This window comes from Staurois parvus, unplaced genomic scaffold (genome assembly GCF_062004578.1).
Source record: "Staurois parvus isolate SC_StPar_1 unplaced genomic scaffold, SC_StPar_1.0 ptg002119l, whole genome shotgun sequence".
Classification (NCBI taxonomy): Eukaryota; Metazoa; Chordata; class Amphibia; order Anura; family Ranidae; genus Staurois; species Staurois parvus.
Window position 1 is genome coordinate 113,610 of NW_028319915.1, and position 22,028 is coordinate 135,637.

At 46.0% G+C, this 22,028-nt stretch overlaps 1 protein-coding gene across 1 annotated transcript in view; it reads right to left on the reverse strand.

The window, feature by feature from the left end:
- LOC149432658 (uncharacterized) overlaps positions 1–22,028 on the reverse strand; it is a 30,688-nt gene that overhangs the window by 2,839 nt on the left and 5,821 nt on the right. The window contains exons 2-3 of the mRNA XM_089665083.1: positions 12,247–16,977; positions 10,050–10,123 (exon numbers count right to left, since the gene is read on the reverse strand). Coding sequence (XP_089521209.1) covers positions 10,050–10,123; positions 12,247–16,977 — 4,805 coding nt within the window. The remainder of the gene's footprint in view (positions 1–10,049; positions 10,124–12,246; positions 16,978–22,028) is intronic.

Here is a 22,028-nt window from a genome sequence, read left to right on the forward strand (position 1 = left end):
TGATCTCCATGTATAATACATAAGGGGGATATGATCTCCATGTATAATACATAAGGGGGGATATGATCTCCATGTATAATACATAAGGGGGATATGATCTCCATGTATAATACATAAGGGGGGATATGATCTCCATGTATAATACATAAGGGGGATATGATCTCCATGTATAATACATAAGGGGGGATATGATCTCCATGTATAATACATAAGGGGGGATATGATCTCCATGTATAATACATAAGGGGAGATATGATCTCCATGTATAATACATAAGGGGGGATATGATCACCATGTATAATACATAAGGGGGGATATGATCTCCATGTATAATACATAAGGGGGGATATGATCTCCATGTATAATACATAAGGGGGGGATATGATCTCCATGTATAATACATAAGGGGGGTATGATCTCCATGTATAATACATAAGGGGGATATGATCTCCATGTATAATACATAAGGGGGGATATGATCTCCACGTATAATACATAAGGGGGGGGATATGATCTCCACGTATAATACATAAGGGGGGGATATGATCTCCATGTATAATACATAAGGGGGGATATGATCACCATGTATAATACATAAGGGGGGATATGATCTCCATGTATAATACATAAGGGGGATATGATCTCCATGTATAATACATAAGGGGGGATATGATCACCATGTATAATACATAAGGGGGATATGATCTCCATGTATAATACATAAGGGGGGGGATATGATCTCCATATATAATACATAAGGGGGGGATATGATCTCCATGTATAATACATAAGAGGGGGATATGATCTCCATGTATAATACATAAGGGGGGTATGATCTCCATGTATAATACATAAGGGGGGATATGATCTCCATGTATAATACATAAGGGGGGATATGATCTCCATGTATAATACATAAGGGGGGATATGATCTCCATGTATAATACATAAGGGGGGATATGATCTCCGTGTATAATACATAAGGGGGGATATGATCTCCATGTATAATACATAAGGAGGGATATGATCTCCATGTATAATATATAAGGGGGGATATGATCTCCATGTATAATACATAAGGGGGGATATGATCTCCATGTATAATACATAAGGAGGGATATGATCTCCATGTATAATACATAAGGGGGGATATGATCTCCATGTATAATACATAAGGGGGGATATGATCTCCATGTATAATACATAAGGGGGGGATATGATCTCCATGTATAATACATAAGGAGGGATATGATCTCCATGTATAATACATAAGGGGGGGATATGATCTCCATGTATAATACATAAGGGGGGATATGATCTCCATGTATAATACATAAGGGGGGATATGATCTCCATGTATAATACATAAGGGGGATATGATCTCCATGTATAACACATAAGGGGGATATGATCTCCATCTATAATACATAAGGGGGATATGATCTCCATGTATAATACATAAGGGGGGATATGATCACCATGTATAATACATAAGGGGGGATATGATCTCCATGTATAATACATAAGGGGGATATGATCTCCATCTATAATACATAAGGGGGATATGATCTCCATGTATAATACATAAGGGGGGATATGATCTCCATGTATAATACATAAGGGGGGGATATGATCTCCATGTATAATACATAAGGGGGGATATGATCTCCATGTATAATACATCAATGGTTCATATAGTGAACTCGGTGTAGAGTTCTTCCCCCTGAGGTCATCACAGAGGACAAGGGGGCGCTCTTTATGTCTGGAGGAAAAGAAATGTAATCTCCAAACCAGGGGCGGACTGACCATTTGGAAACTCGGGCACTGCCCAAGGGCTCGGGGTCAGTAGGGGGCATTATGAGATGCCCCTGCTACCTTTTTCATAGACTTTTCAGAGTTTTGGCAAGGACACAGGGGCCCCATGAGTTGTCAGTCCACCCCTGCTCCAAACACGGAAAGGTTTCTTCACAGTAAGAGCTGTGAGAATGTGGAATAGACTCCCTCCAGAGTTGGTTGTGGCCGGCTCAGTGGATTGCTGTAGGAAAGTCCTGGATTATTTCTTGGATACACAGAATATAACTGGATATAAAATTTATAGGGAAAGTTGATCCAGGGAATATCCGATTGCCTCTCGGGGGATCAGGAAGGAATTTTTTTTCCCTGCAGGAGCAAATTGGACCGTGCTTTGCTTTGATTTTGCCTTCCTCTGGATCAACTGTGGGTGTAGGATTATAACTTTTTTATTTTTAGTGGTTGAACTGGATGGACTTTTTTTTTTCAGCCAGACTAACTATGTAACTATACTGTTGCTGGTTTGTAAAAAATATTGAATATTACACATTACAATGTCTGTAGACCTGTTTTCCCTTTCTGACCTGACCTGTTAACAGATTTGTACTGCTGTTCTTCTCTGTACAACATACTATATATTTAGGAGTTCTGATTTTTTTAACTAAGTACTAAGGACAGTCAAGTTCCTCCACCCCAAACTGGCTCCTCCATGTCTTTATGGACCTTGCTTTGTGCACTGGTGTGCAGTCATGTTGGAACAGGAAGGGGCCATCCCCAAACTCCTCCCACAAAGTTGGGAGCATGAAATTGTCCAAAATGTCGCCTTAAGAGTTCCCTTCACTGGAACTAGGGGGCCAAGCCCAACCCCTGAAAAACAACCCCACACCATAATCCCCCCTCCAACAAACTTTACACTTGGTCCAATGCAGTCAGGCAAGTACCGTTCTCCTGGCAACCACCAAACCCAGACACGCCCATCGGATTGCCAGACCGAGAAGCGTGATTGGTCACTCCAGAGAACACGCCTCCCCTGCTCTAGAGTCCAGTGGCGGCGTTCTTTACACCATGGCATCCGACGCTTTGCATTGCACTTGGTGATGGAAGGCTTGGATGCAGCTGCTCGGCCATGGAAACCCATTCCATGAAGCTCTCTACGCACTGTTGTTGGGCTCATCTGAAGGCCACACCAAGTTTGGAGGTCTTTAGCTATTGACTCTGCAGACAGTTGGTGACTTCTGCGCACTGTGCGCTTCAGCATGCGCTGACCCCGCCCTGTCATGTGACGTGGCCTACCACTTGGTGGCTGAGTGGCTGTTGTTCCCAGTTGCTTCCACTTTGTTATAATCCCACTAACAGTTGAGCGTGGAATATTTATTAGCCAGGAAATGTCACGGATGGACTTATTGCCCAGGTGGCCACCTATCACGGGACCACACTTGGAGTCACTGAGCTCCTGAGAGCGACCCATTCTTTCACCAATGTTTGTAGAAGCAGTCTGCATGCCTAGGGGCTTGATTGTATACACCTGTGTCCATGGAGGGGATTGGAACACCTGAATCACATGATTGGGAGGGGATTGGAACACCTGAATCACATGATATGGAGGGGATTGGAACACCTGAATCACATGATTGGAGGGGATTGGAACACCGGAATCACATGACTGGGAGGGGATTGGAACACCTGAATCACATGATTGGAGGGGATTGGAACACCTGAATCACATGATTGGGAGGGGATTGGAACACCTAAATCACATGACTGGGAGGGGATTGGAACACCTGAATCACATGATTGGAGGGGATTGGAACACCTGAATCACATGATTTGGAGGGGATTGGAACACCTGAATTACATGATTGGAGGGGATTGGAACACCTGAATCACATGATATGGAGGGGATTGGAACACCTGAATCACATGATTAGGAGGGGATTGGAACACCTGAATCACATGATTTGGAGGAGATTGGAACACCTGAATCACATGATTTGGAGGGGATTGGAACACCTCAATCACATGATTGGAGGGGATTGGAACACCTGAAATCACATGATTGGGAGGGGATTGGAACACCTGAATCACATGATTAAGAGGGGATTGGAACACCTGAATAACATGATTAAGAGGGGATTGGAACACCTGAATCACATGATTTGGAGGGCGGGCCCAATACTCTCGGCATTATAGTGTATCTATCTATGGCCAGCTAAGTCCTCATGCACACTGGATGCCTCTCTAGAAACCCTCTAGTTCTGGGGGTCCCTCCAAAAAAAGCTGATGAAAGCCTGTGTGTGTACGGACGCATAGGATAACATGCTGGGGAGGTTACTGGCTGTAGAAAAAAATGCCAAAAGCCAAAACTAGCCGCTGTAAAAACGTCCTGTGTGCAGGAGGACTAAAAGGTGAAACTGTCCTATAACTGTCCCACAGGCCTCTGTATGGCGGGACAGGCACTGCGCTGAGTGGGGAGGGGGTGATGGGGCGGGTGATGAGGGCGTACATGGGGGGGCGGGTTCTACAAACAATAGAAGCTCCTTTGTTGTGTGGATTAGTATCTCTCCATAGTGCCCTCAGCTCACACATTCCGCAATGTTTACAGATCACTCCTATCTTCTGAGATCTGGAATGAAGAACAGGTTCTACAGCTCTGATGGGAAGAGACCCAATTATAGGAAACCCCCCCAGGGGGTACAAGAGGAACCTGTCTGCAAAGTCATGGTCCACCGACACCAACAGCAAGAATCAACAAAGGGTCATGGCTGCCTGGAAGAATTAAAGATGGTAGAACTTCTTCAGCAGAGCAGAGTATTTCAGGAGAGGAGTTATAGAGGAAGGAGAGGAGTCCTCCAGCAGAGCAGAGTATTTCAGGAGAGGAGAGTTATAGAGGAAGGAGAGGAGTCCTCCAGCAGTGCAGAGTATTTCAGGAGAGGAGTTATAGAGGAAGGAGCGGAGTCCTCCAGCAGTGCAGAGTAATTCAGGAGAGGAGTTATAGAGGAAGGAGCGGAGTCCTCCAGCAGTGCAGAGTATTTCAGGAGAGGAGTTATAGAGGAAGGAGAGGAGTCCTCCGGCAGTGCAGAGTATTTCAGGAGAGGAGAGTTATAGAGGAAGGAGCGGAGTCCTCCAGCAGTGCAGAGTATTTCAGGAGAGGAGTTATAGAGGAAGGAGAGGAGTCCTCCAGCAGCGCAGAGTATTTCAGGAGAGGAGTTATAGAGGAAGGAGCGGAGTCCTCCAGCAGTGCAGAGTATTTCAGGAGAGGAGTTATAGAGGAAGGAGCGGAGTCCTCCAGCAGCGCAGAGTATTTCAGGAGAGGAGTTATAGAGGAAGGAGAGGAGTCCTCCGGCAGTGCAGAGTATTTCAGGAGAGGAGAGTTATAGAGGAAGGAGCGGAGTCCTCCGGCAGTGCAGAGTATTTCAGGAGAGGAGTTATAGAGGAAGGAGCGGAGTCCTCCAGCAGAGCAGAGTATTTCAGGAGAGGAGTTATAGAGGAAGGAGCGGAGTCCTCCGGCAGCGCAGAGTATTTCAGGAGAGGAGTTATAGAGGAAGGAGCGGAGTCCTCCGGCAGTGCAGAGTATTTCAGGAGAGGAGTTATAGAGGAAGGAGCGGAGTCCTCCAGCAGTGCAGAGTATTTCAGGAGAGGAGTTATAGAGGAAGGAGCGGAGTCCTCCAGCAGTGCAGAGTATTTCAGGAGAGGAGAGATATAGAGGAAGGAGCGGAGTCCTCCAGCAGAGCAGAGTATTTCAGGAGAGGAGTTATAGAGGAAGGAGCGGAGTCCTCCAGCAGAGCAGAGTATTTCAGGAGAGGAGTTATAGAGGAAGGAGCGGAGTCCTCCAGCAGCGCAGAGTATTTCAGGAGAGGAGAGTTATAGAGGAAGGAGCGGAGTCCTCCAGCAGAGCAGAGTATTTCAGGAGAGGAGTTATAGAGGAAGGAGCGGAGTCCTCCAGCAGTGCAGAGTATTTCAGGAGAGGAGTTATAGAGGAAGGAGCGGAGTCCTCCAGCAGAGCAGAGTATTTCAGGAGAGGAGTTATAGAGGAAGGAGCGGAGTCCTCCAGCAGTGCAGAGTATTTCAGGAGAGGAGTTATAGAGGAAGGAGCGGAGTCCTCCAGCAGTGCAGAGTATTTGAGGAGAGGAGAGTTATAGAGGAAGGAGCGGAGTCCTCCAGCAGTGCAGAGTATTTCAGGAGAGGAGTTATAGAGGAAGGAGCGGAGTCCTCCAGCAGTGCAGAGTATTTCAGGAGAGGAGAGTTATAGAGGAAGGAGCGGAGTCCTCCGGCAGTGCAGAGTATTTCAGGAGAGGAGTTATAGAGGAAGGAGCGGAGTCCTCCAGCAGTGCAGAGTATTTCAGGAGAGGAGTTATAGAGGAAGGAGCGGAGTCCTCCAGCAGCGCAGAGTATTTCAGGAGAGGAGTTATAGAGGAAGGAGCGGAGTCCTCCAGCAGTGCAGAGTATTTCAGGAGAGGAGTTATAGAGGAAGGAGCGGAGTCCTCCAGCAGAGCAGAGTATTTCAGGAGAGGAGTTATAGAGGAAGGAGCGGAGTCCTCCAGCAGCGCAGAGTATTTCAGGAGAGGAGTTATAGAGGAAGGAGAGGAGTCCTCCGGCAGTGCAGAGTATTTCAGGAGAGGAGAGTTATAGAGGAAGGAGCGGAGTCCTCCGGCAGTGCAGAGTATTTCAGGAGAGGAGTTATAGAGGAAGGAGCGGAGTCCTCCGGCAGTGCAGAGTATTTCAGGAGAGGAGTTATAGAGGAAGGAGCGGAGTCCTCCAGCAGCGCAGAGTATTTCAGGAGAGGAGAGTTATAGAGGAAGGAGCGGAGTCCTCCAGCAGTGCAGAGTATTTCAGGAGAGGAGAGATATAGAGGAAGGAGCGGAGTCCTCCAGCAGAGCAGAGTATTTCAGGAGAGGAGTTATAGAGGAAGGAGCGGAGTCCTCCAGCAGTGCCGAGTATTTCAGGAGAGGAGAGTTATAGAGGAAGGAGAGGAGTCCTCCAGCAGTGCAGAGTATTTCAGGAGAGGAGAGTTATAGAGGAAGGAGCGGAGTCCTCCAGCAGTGCAGAGTATTTCAGGAGAGGAGTTATAGAGGAAGGAGCGGAGTCCTCCAGCAGTGCAGAGTATTTCAGGAGAGGAGTTATAGAGGAAGGAGCGGAGTCCTCCAGCAGTGCAGAGTATTTCAGGAGAGGAGAGTTATAGAGGAAGGAGCGGAGTCCTCCAGCAGTGCAGAGTATTTCAGGAGAGGAGTTATAGAGGAAGGAGCGGAGTCCTCCAGCAGTGCAGAGTATTTCAGGAGAGGAGAGTTATAGAGGAAGGAGCGGAGTCCTCCAGCAGTGCAGAGTATTTCAGGAGAGGAGTTATAGAGGAAGGAGCGGAGTCCTCCAGCAGCGCAGAGTATTTCAGGCGAGGAGAGTTAGCTAGTGAAAGGATAGGAGAAGATGGCTTTGTCTCCTTGTTTCTAATAATTGTGGGGACAGCCATATTTTATTCCTGAATATCATGGATTGCCTAGTGATTTGCAGCACTGAATAAGGACTTTGCTTTACTCCTCATAGTTTGAAGTTCAAAAAAAGACTTACTGAGCGGCTGAATCCCCTCATCACACATGGTGATGTCTGCCTGCTACTCCTCTGCATAGCGTAGTACACAGATAACCACTAGAGGGAGACTCCACTGATCTCTGTATGGTAAACTATCATGAGGATCTGCAACAGAGACCCAGAAAGAATGTAGAAATGTAATAGGAAAATATTTTGGGGGGATTGAGTACCTCCTGTATCCCCCCTTATACCTTAATAGATTGTAAGCTCTTCTACCTCCTGTATCCCCCCTTATACCCTAATAGATTGTAAGCTCTTCTACCTCCTGTATCCTCCTTATATCCTAATAGATTGTAAGCTCTTCTACCTCCTGTATCCCCCCTTATACCCTAATAGATTGTAAGCTCTTCTACCTCCTGTATCCTCCCTTATACCCTAATAGATTGTAAGCTCTTCTACCTTCTGTATCCTCCCTTATATCCTAATAGATTGTAAGCTCTTCTACCTCCTGTATCCTCCCTTATACCCTAATAGATTGTAAGCTCTTCTACCTCCTGTATCCTCCCTTATACCCTAATAGATTGTAAGCTCTTCTACCTCCTGTATCCTCCCTTATATCCTAATAGATTGTAAGCTCTTCTACCTTCTGTATCCTCCATTATACCCTAATAGAGTGTAAGCTCTTCTACCTTCTGTATCCTCCCTTATATCCTAATGGATTGTAAGCTCTTCTACCTCCTGTATCCCCCCTTATACCCCAATAGATTGTAAGCTCTTCTACCTCCTGTATCCTCCCTTATATCCAGATAGATTGTAAGCTCTTCTACCTCCTGTATCCTCCTTATACCCTAATAGATTGTAAGCTCTTCTACCTCCTGTATCCTCCCTTATACCCTAATAGATTGTAAGCTCTTCTACCTCCTGTATCCTCCCTTATACCCTAATAGATTGTAAGCTCTTCTACCTTCTGTATCCTCCCTTATACCCTAATAGAGTGTAAGCCTCCCTTATACCCTAATAGAGTGTAAGCTCTTCTACCTTCTGTATCCTCCCTTATATCCTAATGGATTGTAAGCTCTTCTACCTCCTGTATCCCCCCTTATACCCCAATAGATTGTAAGCTCTTCTACCTCCTGTATCCTCCCGTATACCCTAATAGATTGTAAGCTCTTCTACCTTCTGTATCCTCCCTTATATCCAGATAGATTGTAAGCTCTTCTACCTCCTGTATCCTCCCTTATACCCTAATAGATTGTAAGCTCTTCTACCTTCTGTATCCTCCCTTATACCCTAATAGAGTGTAAGCCTCCCTTATACCCTAATAGAGTGTAAGCTCTTCTACCTCCTGTATCCTCCCTTATACCCTAATAGAGTGTAAGCTCTTCTACCTCCTGTATCCTCCCTTATACCCTATTAGATTGTAAGCTCTTCTACCTCCTGTATCCTCCTTATACCCTAATAGATTGTAAGCTCTTCTACCTCCTGTATCCTCCCTTATACCCTAATAGATTGTAAGCTCTTCTACCTCCTGTATCCTCCCTTATATCCTAATAGATTGTAAGCTCTTCTACCTCCTGTATCCTCCCTTATACCCTAATAGATTGTAAGCTCTTTTGCCTTCTGTATCCTCCCTTATATCCTAATAGATTGTAAGCTCTTCTACCTTCTGTATCCCCCTTATACCCTAATAGATTGTAAGCTCTTCTACCTCCTGTATCCTCCCGTATACCCTAATAGATTGTAAGCTCTTCTACCTCCTGTATCCCCCTTATACCCTAATAGATTGTAAGCTCTTCTACCTCCTGTATCCTCCCTTATATCCTAATAGATTGTAAGCTCTTCTACCTCCTGTATCCCCCCTTATACCCTAATAGATTGTAAGCTCTTCTACCTCCTGTATCCTCCTTATACCCTAATAGATTGTAAGCTCTTCTACCTCCTGTATCCTCCCGTATACCCTAATAGGGTGTAAGCTCTTCTACCTCCTGTATCCTCCCGTATATCATAATAGATTGTAAGCTCTTCTACCTCCTGTATCCTCCCTTATATCCAGATAGATTGTAAGCTCTTCTACCTCCTGTATCCTCCCTTATATCATAATAGATTGTAAGCTCTTCTACCTCCTGTATCCTCCCTTATATCCTAATAGATTGTAAGCTCTTCTACCTCCTGTATCCTCCCTTATACCCTAATAGATTGTAAGCTCTTCTACCTCCTGTATCCTCCTTATACCCTAATAGATTGTAAGCTCTTCTACCTCCTGTATCCTCCCTTATACCCTAATAGATTGTAAGCTCTTCTACCTCCTGTATCCTCCCTTACACCCTAATAGATTGTAAGCTCTTCTGCCTTCTGTATCCTCCCTTATATCCTAATAGATTGTAAGCTCTTCTACCTTCTGTATCCTCCCTTATACCCTAATAGAGTGTAAGCTCTTCTACCTCCTGTATCCTCCCTTATACCCTAATAGATTGTAAGCTCTTCTCTCTTCTGTATCCTCCTTATACCCTAATAGATTGTAAGCTCTTTTGCCTTCTGTATCCTCCCTTATATCCTAATAGATTGTAAGCTCTTCTACCTTCTGTATCCTCCATTATACCCTAATAGAGTGTAAGCTCTTCTACCTCCTGTATCCTCCCTTGTGTGAACAGAAAGTCTTACTTAGAACACTTTACGGGGATCCCCCCCCCCATCTTTGTTTGGATCATCCCCAGAACCTGCAGAAACAAAGCACTTACCAGTTTCAGAATGGCCTGGGTTGTTAAAGGATAAATGGCAGTTGACTCCAGTCTTAATCTCAGCGCCATGATTCCTGTTGACCAAACAGACAGATCTCATTATATTCTGCACACTGGACTGTCAGAGATCGTCAGGTGTAGACTGTATCACTCATTAGTGTAACAGGGAATACTGACTCTTATTATATACTGCGGGAAATCATCTACTGTCCAGGAACATTCCCTGAAACAGCAGAGCTTTAGAAACGTCTCATTGTGGGGCGATCCTCAGACAAGTCATAGTGTCAGGACCCAGATCTGAACCTGCATCCTCTGCTGTATCTGACAGTACCTCTGCTCGCTGAGCCACCTGAGATGCTGGACAGCTCCTTGGACAATCTTGTCTTGAACTTTGATTCTAGGGAACCTTGACCTCTTTGCTCCCCCCACGAACTTCCTATTTAACCCATGCCTTTGTACTTCCTGTTTGCCAGATCATTGTGTTCTCTCCAACTAATATCTCACTTTGTCACTCCTGCTGCCATTCGTATCTTCCCTACCGCTTGTTACCGACCTTTGGCTTGTTCCTTGACTACGCTTCTGCTTAACCTCAATCTGCAACCACTCACTACCGACCTTTGGCATTCGGCTCAACTAAGCTTCTACTTGATCACAACCATTCGTTACCAACCTTTGGCTTGTTCCTCGACTACACCTCCGCTTGATCCCAACCTGCAACCACTCATTACCGACCTTTGGCTTGCTCCTCAACTACACCTCCGCTTGATCCCAACCTGCAACCACTCATTACCGACCTTTGGCTTGCTCCTCAACTACACTTCTGCTGGATCCCAACCTGTAACCATTCATTACCAACCTTTGGCTTGCTCCTCAACTACACTTCTGCTGGATCTCAACCTGCAACCACTCATTACCAACCTTTGGCTTGCTCCTCAACTACACTTCTGCTGGATCTCAACCTGCAACCATTCATTACCGACCTTTGGCTTGCTCCTCAACTACACTTCTGCTGGATCTCAACCTGCAACCATTCAATACCAACCTTTGGCTTGCTCCTCAACTACACTTCTGCTGGATCCCAACCTGCAACCATTCATTACCAACCTTTGGCTTGCTCCTCAACTACACTTCTGCTGGATCCCAACCTGCAACCATTCATTACCAACCTTTGGCTTGCTCCTCAACTACACTTCTGCTGGATCCCAACCTGCAACCATTCATTACCAACCTTTGGCATTCTGCTCAACTAAGCTTCTACTTGATCCAAACCATTCGTTACCAACCTTTTGCTTGTTCCTCGACTACACTTCCGCTTGATCCCTACCTGCAACCATTCATTACCAACCTTTGGCATTCTGCTCAACTAAGCTTCTACTTGATCCCAACCATTCGTTACCAACCTTTGGCTTGTTCCTCGACTACACTTCCGCTTGATCCCTACCTGCAACCACTCATTACCGACCTTTGGATTCTTCCTCAACATCACTTCTGCTTGATCCCTACCTGATACCACTTGTTACCGACCTTTTGACTTGTTTACTGACTACACTTCTGCTTGATCCCAACCTGCAAATGCTTGTTACCAGCCTTTGACTTGTTCCTTGACTACTCTTCTACTTAATCCCTACCTGCAACCACTTGTTACAGACCTTTGGCTTGCTCCTCAACTAAGCTTCTACTTGATCCCAACCTTCAACCACTCATTACCAACCTTTGGCTTGTTCCTTGACAGCACTTCTGCTTGATCCCAACCTTCAACCACTCATTACTGACCTTGGACTTGTTCCTCCACAGCACTTCTGCTTGATCCCTACCTGTAACCACTTGTTACCAACCTTTGGCTTGCTCCTCATTTTTCAAGGAACTGTATAGGCTTTCCTGGCTTCGAACATTGCTATTGGTCCTCCAGTGCTGCCCATTTTATGTCCACTCGCTCAAAGGACAATGTTAGGAAGTAGCTGCAAAGGGAAGAGTGTCCTTACATTCCTGTTCAGTGTTCTGGAGCATCCCACAGCTACCCTAAACCCCATCCAATAAACTTTAAAAAAAACAACCCCTAGACTGTCTCTTGAGCCAGAGGATTGAATGTTGCTGTTAGCTGGCCTGCCGCTGCACTAATGGGACAGTAACCTGGGAAACAAATCAGCGGTCCTTGAGGGGGTAGCTCTACAGTAATGTGTAAATCTTGACCACTTACCTCTGCTGTCTGACTCATAGGTTCCCAAGGTGACAATCTCTGTAGGCCACATTTCAGCAGTGCCATCAGTTATGTTAGTGGTAGTTTTGGTAGCATTGGCCTGTTCCAGTGTGGAAGCAGTTGACGTCTTAGTTGGGAAGCTCATGTTTACTGGCTTAGTTTCAGCCAAAAATGTTGTTCTCATAATCGTCAAAGTTGTATTAAAAGGTATAGTTGTGGTACTGGTTGATGGAGCACCAGTTGTAGAAATAGTTGCGGCACTTGCTGGCGTTTTGGCAATTGTAGAAACCTTTTCCAGGGTTGACGTACTGCTCAACACACTAATTCCAGGCATTACTGGGATGGTATTGTTCTCGAAAACTCTATTTGGTGAAGAGGCCTTAGAGGTGTATTGTGCCATGGTGGGATTCACTGGTGCAGAGGGTCTTGATGTGTCATCAATGATAGTAGAGACTGTTGTTGGTGATGAAGCTCCATTTACAGTATATGTTATCGGTGCCGTTTTGCTAACTGCTGAGGTAGAAGCGATGGTATGAGACACCGTTGGAACAGATGTAGTAAGGGGGGATATGGCCGGAGTCTGGTTAGTTTTGATTGATGCTATAGCAGTAGTGGTTGGTAAAGAGAGAGCATTATCGATCATTATTGAAGCAGTTGTTGGAGCCGGTGGTCCTGCAAAAGAGATGATAGTCGTTACTGGTGGATTTATGGTAGATGTTAGGGTCACAACTAAGTTAGTTGATGTTGAATCTGTTGTTTTGGTTACAGCAGAGTCTGTGGCGTCAGATATTCTTGGTGTAGTTTTGGTAGCCATCGATGTGGAGTCAATTATCCTTGATGGTACTGGAGTACTTCCAGCAACCAGTGATATATTCAGATTTGTTGTTGGCATTACATCATTGGTATTCTTCATTGTGGCTGCAGCTGTAGGACCTCCTAGGGTCGTAGATATTTTAGATGTTATTGGGGCAGTTCTGGAATCTAATAATGCTGATCTAGTTATATTGGGCATTATTAGTAAAGATGGAGATACAGAAGGAGTAATGTTGGACGTTCCAGGCACTGCTGTGGTTGATGGTGATGAATACTGACTAACATTAGACATTTCTGCGGCAGTTCTCGCATCTAACGATATAGAGGTACTTAAAGCAGATATTATAGGTGCATTGGTGGCAGCTGGGGACAGCAATGTGGTGGCGTTATACCATTTTGGTGCATCTGAAGTATTGGACTTTGGCATGGTGGTTGCATCTGCAGAAGAGACTCCGGTGATATTAGACGCTGTAGCTGCTTTATCTGACATAATGGTTTTAGTGATATATGGTGTTACGGGTGCAGTTTTGGTAGTCAGTGATGTGAAGTCTGTGGCATTAGACCGTATAGTCCCAGTAACTTGTGGTATAGTGGTATTCATGCTTAATGTTCTTGAAGTTGAAGCTGACCCGGTGTTATTGGATACTGTTGGTGATGGAAGCTTAGTAACATTAGATGTTATTGGCACAGTTATGGTAGTGAATAATGCTGAACTAGCTATACTGGATAATGATGGGAAACTCAAGGTAGCTTGTGTTGTGTTGGAAGGCAGATTGGACAATATTGGTACAACTTTGGTGGATGGTGATGTTTCATTGGTGACAGAAAATGAGGTTGGTTCAGTTTGGACGGTTGTAGAGTTGAGAGACATTCGTAGAACTGTGGTAGTTGGTGATGTAGAGTTGGTCATATTAGACATCATAGGTGCAGTTTTTGCCAATGATAATGAGGAGTTGGTTACATTAGATGGCAATAGTGTTGTTGATGTTCCCAGTGATGTTGCTTGCCTTGTAAGAGTAGTCATCAGTGCAGGTGTGATAGCTGGAGATGCTAAGTTGGTTACATTAGATGATATGGGTGACGTTTGGCTTCCAAGTGATGGGTTTAGAGTGACAGAAGCCATCGTTAAGGCAGATGTGGTAGCTGGTGAAGTAGAGTTGGTAATATTAGGTGCTGCTGGTGGCAATGATGGTAATAGTGTTGATTTGGTTGCCGATGATGTTATTGGACTTGTAAGAGCCATCGTTGTCCCAGGTGCTGCACTTGGTGATGGAGAATTAGTAATACTAGATGATGCTGATACAGCTTGGGCAGCTAGTGATGTGACATTAGACATATTAGAAGATATTGCTTTGGTTGTAGTTCCTACTGATACTACAGAAATTGGTGCAGTTATGGTTGTTGATGATGTTGGGTTGGTTGGTGCAGTTGTGGCTGTTGATGATGTTGGGTACGTTGGTGCAGTTGTGGCTGTTGATGATGTTGGGTAAGTTGGTGCAGTTGTGGCTGTTGATGATGTTGTGTAAGTTGATGATGTTGGGTAAGTTGGTGCAGTTGTGGCAGTCGATGGTGTTGGGCGAGTTTGTGGGTAAGTTGGTGTAGTTGTGCCTGTTGATGATGTTGGGTAAGTTGGTACAGTTGTGGCTGTTGATGATGTTGGGTATGTTGGTGCAGTTGTGGCAGTCGATGGTGTTGGGCGAGTTTGTGGGTAAGTTGGTGTAGTTGTGCCTGTTGATGATGTTGGGTAAGTTGGCGCAGTTGTGGCAGTCGATGGTGTTGGGCGAGTTTGTGGGTAAGTTGGTGTAGTTGTGGCTGTTGATGATGTTGGGTAAGTTGATGATGTTGGGTAAGCTGGTGCAGTTGTGGCTGTTGATGATGTTGGGTAAGTTGGTGCAGTTGTGCCTGTTGATGATGTTGGGAAAGTTTGTGGAGAAGTTGGAGAAGTTGTGACTGTTGATGATGTTGGGAAAGTTTGTGGAGAAGTTGTGACTGTTGATGATGTTGGGTAAGTTGGTGCAGTTGTGACTGTTGATGATGTTGGGTAAGTTGGTGCAGTTGTGGCTGTTGATGATGTTGGGTAAGTTGGTGCAGTTGTGGCTGTTGATGATGTTGGGTAAGTTGGTGCAGTTGTGGCTGTTGATGATGTTGGGTAAGTTGGTGCAGTTGTGACTGTTGATGATGTTGGGTAAGTTGGTGCAGTTGTGGCTGTTGATGATGTTGGGTAAGTTGGTGCAGTTGTGGCTGTTGATGATGTTGGGTAAGTTGGTGCAGTTGTGGCTGTTGATGATGTTGGGTAAGTTGGTGCAGTTGTGGCTGTTGATGATGTTGGGTAAGTTGGTGCAGTTGTGGCTGTTGATGATGTTGGGTAAGTTGGTGCAGTTGTGGCTGTTGATGATGTTGGGTAAGTTGGTGCAGTTGTGACTGTTGATGATGTTGGGTAAGTTGGTGCAGTTGTGGCTGTTGATGATGTTGGGTAAGTTGGTGCAGTTGTGGCTGTTGATGATGTTGGGTAAGTTGGTGCAGTTGTGGCTGTTGATGATGTTGGGTAAGTTGGTGCAGTTGTCACTGTTGATGATGTTGGGTAAGTTGGTGCAGTTGTGACTGTTGATGATGTTGGGTAAGTTGGTGCAGTTGTGGCTGTTGATGATGTTGGGTAAGTTGGTGCAGTTGTGGCTGTTGATGATGTTGGGTAAGTTGGTGCAGTTGTGGCTGTTGATGATGTTGGGTAAGTTGCTACAGTTGTGGCAGTCAGGGGTGTTGGGCGAATTTGTGCAGTTGTGCCTGTTGATGATGTTGGGTAAGTTGCTACAGTTGTGGCAGTCAGGGGTGTTGGGCGAATTTGTGCAGTTGTGCCTGTTGATGATGTTGGGTAAGTTGGTGCAGTTGTGGCTGTTGATGATGTTGGGTAAGTTGGTCCATTTGTGCCTGTTGATGATGTTGAGTAAGTTTGTGAGTAAGTTGGTGCAGTTGATGATGTTGAGTAAGTTGGTGCAGTTGTGGCAGTTGATGACATTGGGTAAGTTGGTGCAGTTGTGGCTCTTGCTGACGTGGGGAAAGTTTGTGGATAAGTTGGATCAGTTGTGACACTTAATGATGTTGGGTAATTTGGTGCAGTTGTGGCAGTTGATGGTGTTGGGTGAGTTTGTGGGTATGTTGGTGTAGTTGTGGCAGTTGATGATGTTGAGTAAGTTTGTGGGTAAGTTGGTGCAGTTGTGGCAGTTGATGTTGAGTAAGTTGGTGCAGTTGTGGCAGTTGATAGTTTTGGGTGAGTTTGTTGGTAAGTTGGTGCCGTTGTGCCTGTTAATGATGTTGAGAAAGTTTGTGGGTAGGATGGTGCAGTTGTGGCTGTTGTTGATATTGGGTAGGTGTGTGGGTAAGTTGGTGCAGTTGAAGCAGTGGATGATGTTGAGTAAGTTTTTGGATCCATTAAAACAGCATTTTCAGCTGAAACTTTGGCCAAATATCCAGAAGGGTAAGTGTTGGTGGCAATATTTCTGGTTTTCCCTTCCATTATCATGGTGGCAGATGGTCCTGAGGTGACCAGAAGTTCAGTGGAAGCAGTTTCTGGACCAGGAAAAGTGACCGCCTGTGGTCTTTTAGGAGGTGATGTGATGGTTTGGTTTATTATAATAGATCCCACATCAGTCATATTGCTGTTCGACAACATGGTCTCACTAACAGGGTTTGGAGGAGAGATGGGCTTCTCGGATTTGGTTGGAGAGAATATTGGTGAGGACCCTCCGCTCTGAAAAGTTGCTGGAACTGAAGACTCTGAGGGCACTGGGTCCACAGCAGTGACATTTACAGAGACAAAAAGTTCTGGTGTCACTGGAGATAGTTCAGTGATATTCCTTGAAGGATCTTTCCTGTTCCAAGTTGGGGGTTGTGAGCTGATGTCGGAGAGAAGAGGTAAGGGCACTAAAATGGTAAAAAAGATAAGATGTTATTATTAAAATAAATTACATTTTCAAAAGCAGAAGTAGGCAGTCTGTGTAGATGACAGGAAATCAGTAATCTGGGGAAAATGAAGCTACCGTTGCTCCGTCAGAGAACATATTGGCACCCTACTTGCAGATCAGCAAGTCAAAGTGAAATTACAACTCCTGATCTGCACACTTGTTCCAGGCCTGTGCCTCAAAAAGTTTGAAGACCAATGGAAAAGCATGGCAGCCAGGCAACTAGCATGTCCAGAAACTGAGGGCAGGAGTGGTGGCCTCCATGATCTTGTGCCACAAGTGTCCTTTAATGGCCATCCCATGCTATCACACAAAGAAAAGAATATCTCTTTCCATGTGTGTTCTCAAGGGTATTGCAGAGAGCTTCCCCTTACCTCTTCTTCTGGGGTCCCCTACTGGCTCTCTCTGCTCCTTCTCTTCCTATGGTGGCACATATGTGGGCACACTCCTGAGCCGGGCTGTGTGCATCCATAGACACACATGATGCAGTTTGGCCCCACCCCCTTCTCCCTCCTCATAGGATTTAACTGACAGCCAATGGCTCCCACTGCTCATAGCCAAACTTGTGAGATCAGGCCAAGGGGAGAGAAGACCTGCCAACGGGCACAGCAACTGGATCGATGTAAGATTTGCAGTAAGCCATTTGAGTCCAGAGAGGAGCCGGTACAACTGTGCAAGACTGAAGGGGAGGAGCCGGTACACCTGTGCAAGACTGAAGGGGAGGAGCCGGTACACCTGTGCAAGACTGAAGGAGAGGAGCCGGTACACCTGTGCAAGACTGAAGGGGAGGAGCCGGTACACCTGTGCAAGACTGAAGGGGAGGGGCTGGTACACCTGTGCAAGACTGAAGGGGAGGAGCTGATACACCTGTGCAAGACTGAAGGGGAGGAGCCGGTACACCTGTGCAAGACTGAAGGGAAGGAGCTGGTACACCTGTGCAAGACTGAAGGGGAGGAGCCGATACACCTGTGCAAGACTGAAGGGGAGGAGCCGGTACACCTGTGCAAGACTGAAGGGGAGGAGCCGATACACCTGTGCAAGACTGAAGGGGAGGAGCCGGTACACCTGTGCAAGACAGAAGGGGAGGAGCCAGTACACCTGTGCAAGACCGAAGAGAATTTAATATCGAGACAGACAAAGAAAACATCTCCTGTGTGCCTCAGACAGAAAAAAAACAAATGAAAGCCTCTGACATCTGCTCCGCTGATACAACAACATTGCCCAACACTTCATTAACAGATCGTTTACTTGGGCAAGAATCCAGAACTAGGAGGATGTGACATGTAATCGACATACAGTGAAGGAAATGTGTATTTGCTCCCCGGCTGATGCTGAATGTTCGTCCCTCACACAGAAATGATCGGTCTAACAATGGAATGTTCGCCCCTCACACAGAAATGATCGGTCTAACAATGGAATGTTCGCCCCTCACACAGAAATGATCGGTCTAACAATGGAATGTTCGCCCCTCACACAGAAATGATCGGTCTAACAATGGAATGTTCGCCCCTCACACAGAAATGATCGGTCTAACAATGGAATGTTCGCCCCTCACACAGAAATGATCGGTCTAACAATGGAATGTTCGGTGTAACACTGAGAGACCGAATACAACAACAAATTCAGCAGAAATGTGTCTAACAAATGATGACGGATCTGCATGTTCATGAGGGAAAGAAGGATTTGATCCCCTATCATTCAGCAGGATTTATGGCTCCCAGGTGTCTTTCGTACAGGTAGCAAGCTGAGATTAGAAGCAGTCTCTTAAAGGGAGTGCTGCTAATCTCATTGTGTTACCTGTATAAAAGACACCTGTCCACAGGAGCCATCAAACCATCAGATTCCAAACTCTCCACCATGGCAAAGACCAAAGAGCTGTCCAAGGATGTCAGGGACAAGATGGTAGACCTACACAAGGCTGGACTGGGCTACCAAACTATGGCCAAGCAGCTTGGTGAGAAGGTGACAACAGTTGGTGCAATCATTCACAAATGGAAGAAACACAAAACAAGTGTCAGTCTCCCTAGGTCTGGTGCACCATGCAAGATCTCACCTCGTGGAGTGTCAATGATCATGAGAACAGTGAGGGATCATCCCAGAACTACACGTGAGGATCTTGTCAATGATCTCCAGGCAGCTGGGACCACAGTCACCAAGAAAACAATTGGTAACACACTACGCCGACAAGGACTGAAATCCTGCAGTGCCCGCAAGGTCCCTCTGCTCAAGAAAGCCCATGTCCAGGCCCGTCTGAAGTCTGCCACTGAACATCTGAATGATGCAGAGGAGGACTGGTGGGAAGTGTTGTGGTCAGAGGAGACCAAAATCCAGGTCTTTGGCATCAACTCAACTCACCGTGTTTGGAGGAGGAGGAATTCTGCCTATGACCCCAAGAACACCATCCCAACTGTGAAACATGGTGGTGGAAACATTCTGCTTTGGGGGTGTTTTTCTGCTAAGGGCACAGGACAACTGCACCGCATCAAACGGACTATGGACGGGGCAATGTACCATCAAATCTTGGGTGAGAACCTTCTTCCCTCAGCCAGGGCATTGAAAATGGGTGGTGGATGGGTGTTCCAGCATGACAATGACCCAAAACACACGGCTAAGGCAACAAAGGAGCGGCTCAAGAAGAAGCACATTAATGTCCTGGAGTGGCCTAGCCAGTCTCCAGACCCTAATCCGGCTGAAAATCTGTGGAGAGAGATGAAAGTTCGAGTTGCCAAACGTCAGCCACCAAACCTTAATGACTTGGAGAAAATCTGCCAAGAGGAGTGGGCCAAAATCCTTCCTGGGGGCCAACTCCAGGAAACGTCTGACCTCTGTGATTGCCAACAAGGGATTTGCCACCAAGTACTAAGTCATGTTTTGTGAAGGGGATCAAATCCTTCTTTCCCTCATGAACATGCAGATCAGTCATCATTTGTTAGATGCATTTCTGCTGAATTTGTTGTTGTATTCTGTCTCTCAGTGTTACACCGAACATAACATTGTTAGACCGATCATTTCTGTGTGAGGGGCGAACATTCCATTGTTAGACCGATCATTTCTGTGTGAGGGGCGAACATTCCATTGTTAGACCGATCATTTCTGTGTGAGGGGCGAACATTCCATTGTTAGACCGATCATTTCTGTGTGAGGGGCGAACATTCAGCATCAGCCGGGGAGCAAATACGCATTTCCTTCACTGTATGTGTTTCGTAACAGATCGATTTCCAGAAGAAAATATGACTTTTGGCGATTCGACTATATACAAAGCTCCAAATGCACAACGAATGTCAACAAATAAAAAAAAAAAGTATAACGAAATATCAAATGCATTAATTTCAATGTGTGTCAGCACACCATAATTGCATATGTGTGAAACTGACTTTCCCCCTCTTCCAGTCCGGACACTTTCCCCTCCTTCCAGTCCGGACACTTTCCCCCCCTTCCAGTCCGGACACTTTCACCCCCTTCCAGTCCGGACGCTTTCCCCCCCTTCCAGTCCGGACGCTTTCCCCCCCTTCCAGTCCGGACGCTTTCCCCCCCTTCCAGTCCGGACGCTTTCCCCCCCTTCCAGTCCGGACACTTTCACCCCCTTCCAGTCCGGACACTTTCACCCCCTTCCAGTCCGGACACTTTCACCCCCTTCCAGTCCGGACACTTTCTCCCCCTTCCAGTCCGGACACTTTCCCCCCTTCCAGTCCGGACACTTTCCCCCCCTTCCAGTCCGGACACTTTCACCCCCTTCCAGTCCGGACACTTTCCCCCCTTCCAGTCCGGACACTTTCCCCCCCTCCCAGTCCGGACACTTTCACCCCCTTCCAGTCCGGACACTTTCCCCCCCTTCCAGTGCGGACACTTCCCCCCCCTTCCAGTCCCGACACTTTCCCCCCCTTCCAGTCCGGACACTTTCCCCCCCTTCCAGTCCCGACACTTTCCCTCCCTTCCAGTCCGGACACTTTCCCCCCCTTCCAGTCCGGACACTTTTCCCCCCCTTCCAGTCCGGACACTTTCCCCCCTTCCAGTCCGGACACTTTCCCCCCCTTCCAGTCCGGACACTTTCCCCACCTTCCAGTGCGGACACTTCCCCCCCCTTCCAGTCCCGACACTTTCCCCCCCTTCCAGTCCCGACACTTTCCCCCCCTTCCAGTCCCGACACTTTCCCTCCCTTCCAGTCCGGACACTTTCCCCCCTTCCAGTCCCGACACTTTCCCCCCTTCCAGTCCGGACACTTTCCCCCCCATCCAGTCCGGACACTTTCCCCCCTTCCAGTCCCGACACTTTCCCCCCCATCCAGTCCGGACACTTTCCCCCCCTTCTCGCCCCCAAAGGCCAATTTTCAGCTTTCAGCGCTTTCACACTTTTAATGACAATTGCGCGGTCATGCAACACTGTACCCATATGAATTTTTTAGCATTTTTTTTGAGACAGATAAAGCTTTATTTTGGTGGTATTTATTCACCGCTGGGATTTTTATTTTTTTGCTATATAAATGAAAAAAGTGTTTTTCTTATAACATTTTGCAAATAAATAATCTTTCTTCATAAATCTTGGCCAAAATGTATTCAGTTATCTTTTTAGTTAAAAAAAAAACAAAAAAAAAACAAATTAGTTTATAACCAAAAATTATAATTTTTCAAAACATTTTTTTACATTTTTATTTTATTTTTTTATATTATTATTTGTTTTTTTTTACATACTGTCACCCTATCAGTACAGTGTCACCATGGTGACACTGTACTACTTGTGGGGGGTGATGAAGATTTTTTTTTTCTTTTTTTACACTGATTGCTTTTACACCCATAAAGGCTGTACAATCATTTCTCCTTCTCTCTGGCTGCATTCTTGCAGCCATTGAGAAATACTGTGAGAGCTGTGATTGGTCACAGCTTGTCACATGGTACAAGGATGTTGTGAATGGCCTGGACCATGTGACCTCTGTGATCATTCACAGATTTTACAAGTAGTAAGCAACAATGTCAGAAGTGACATCTTGTATACTACTATTCATGTGATCACTGATTA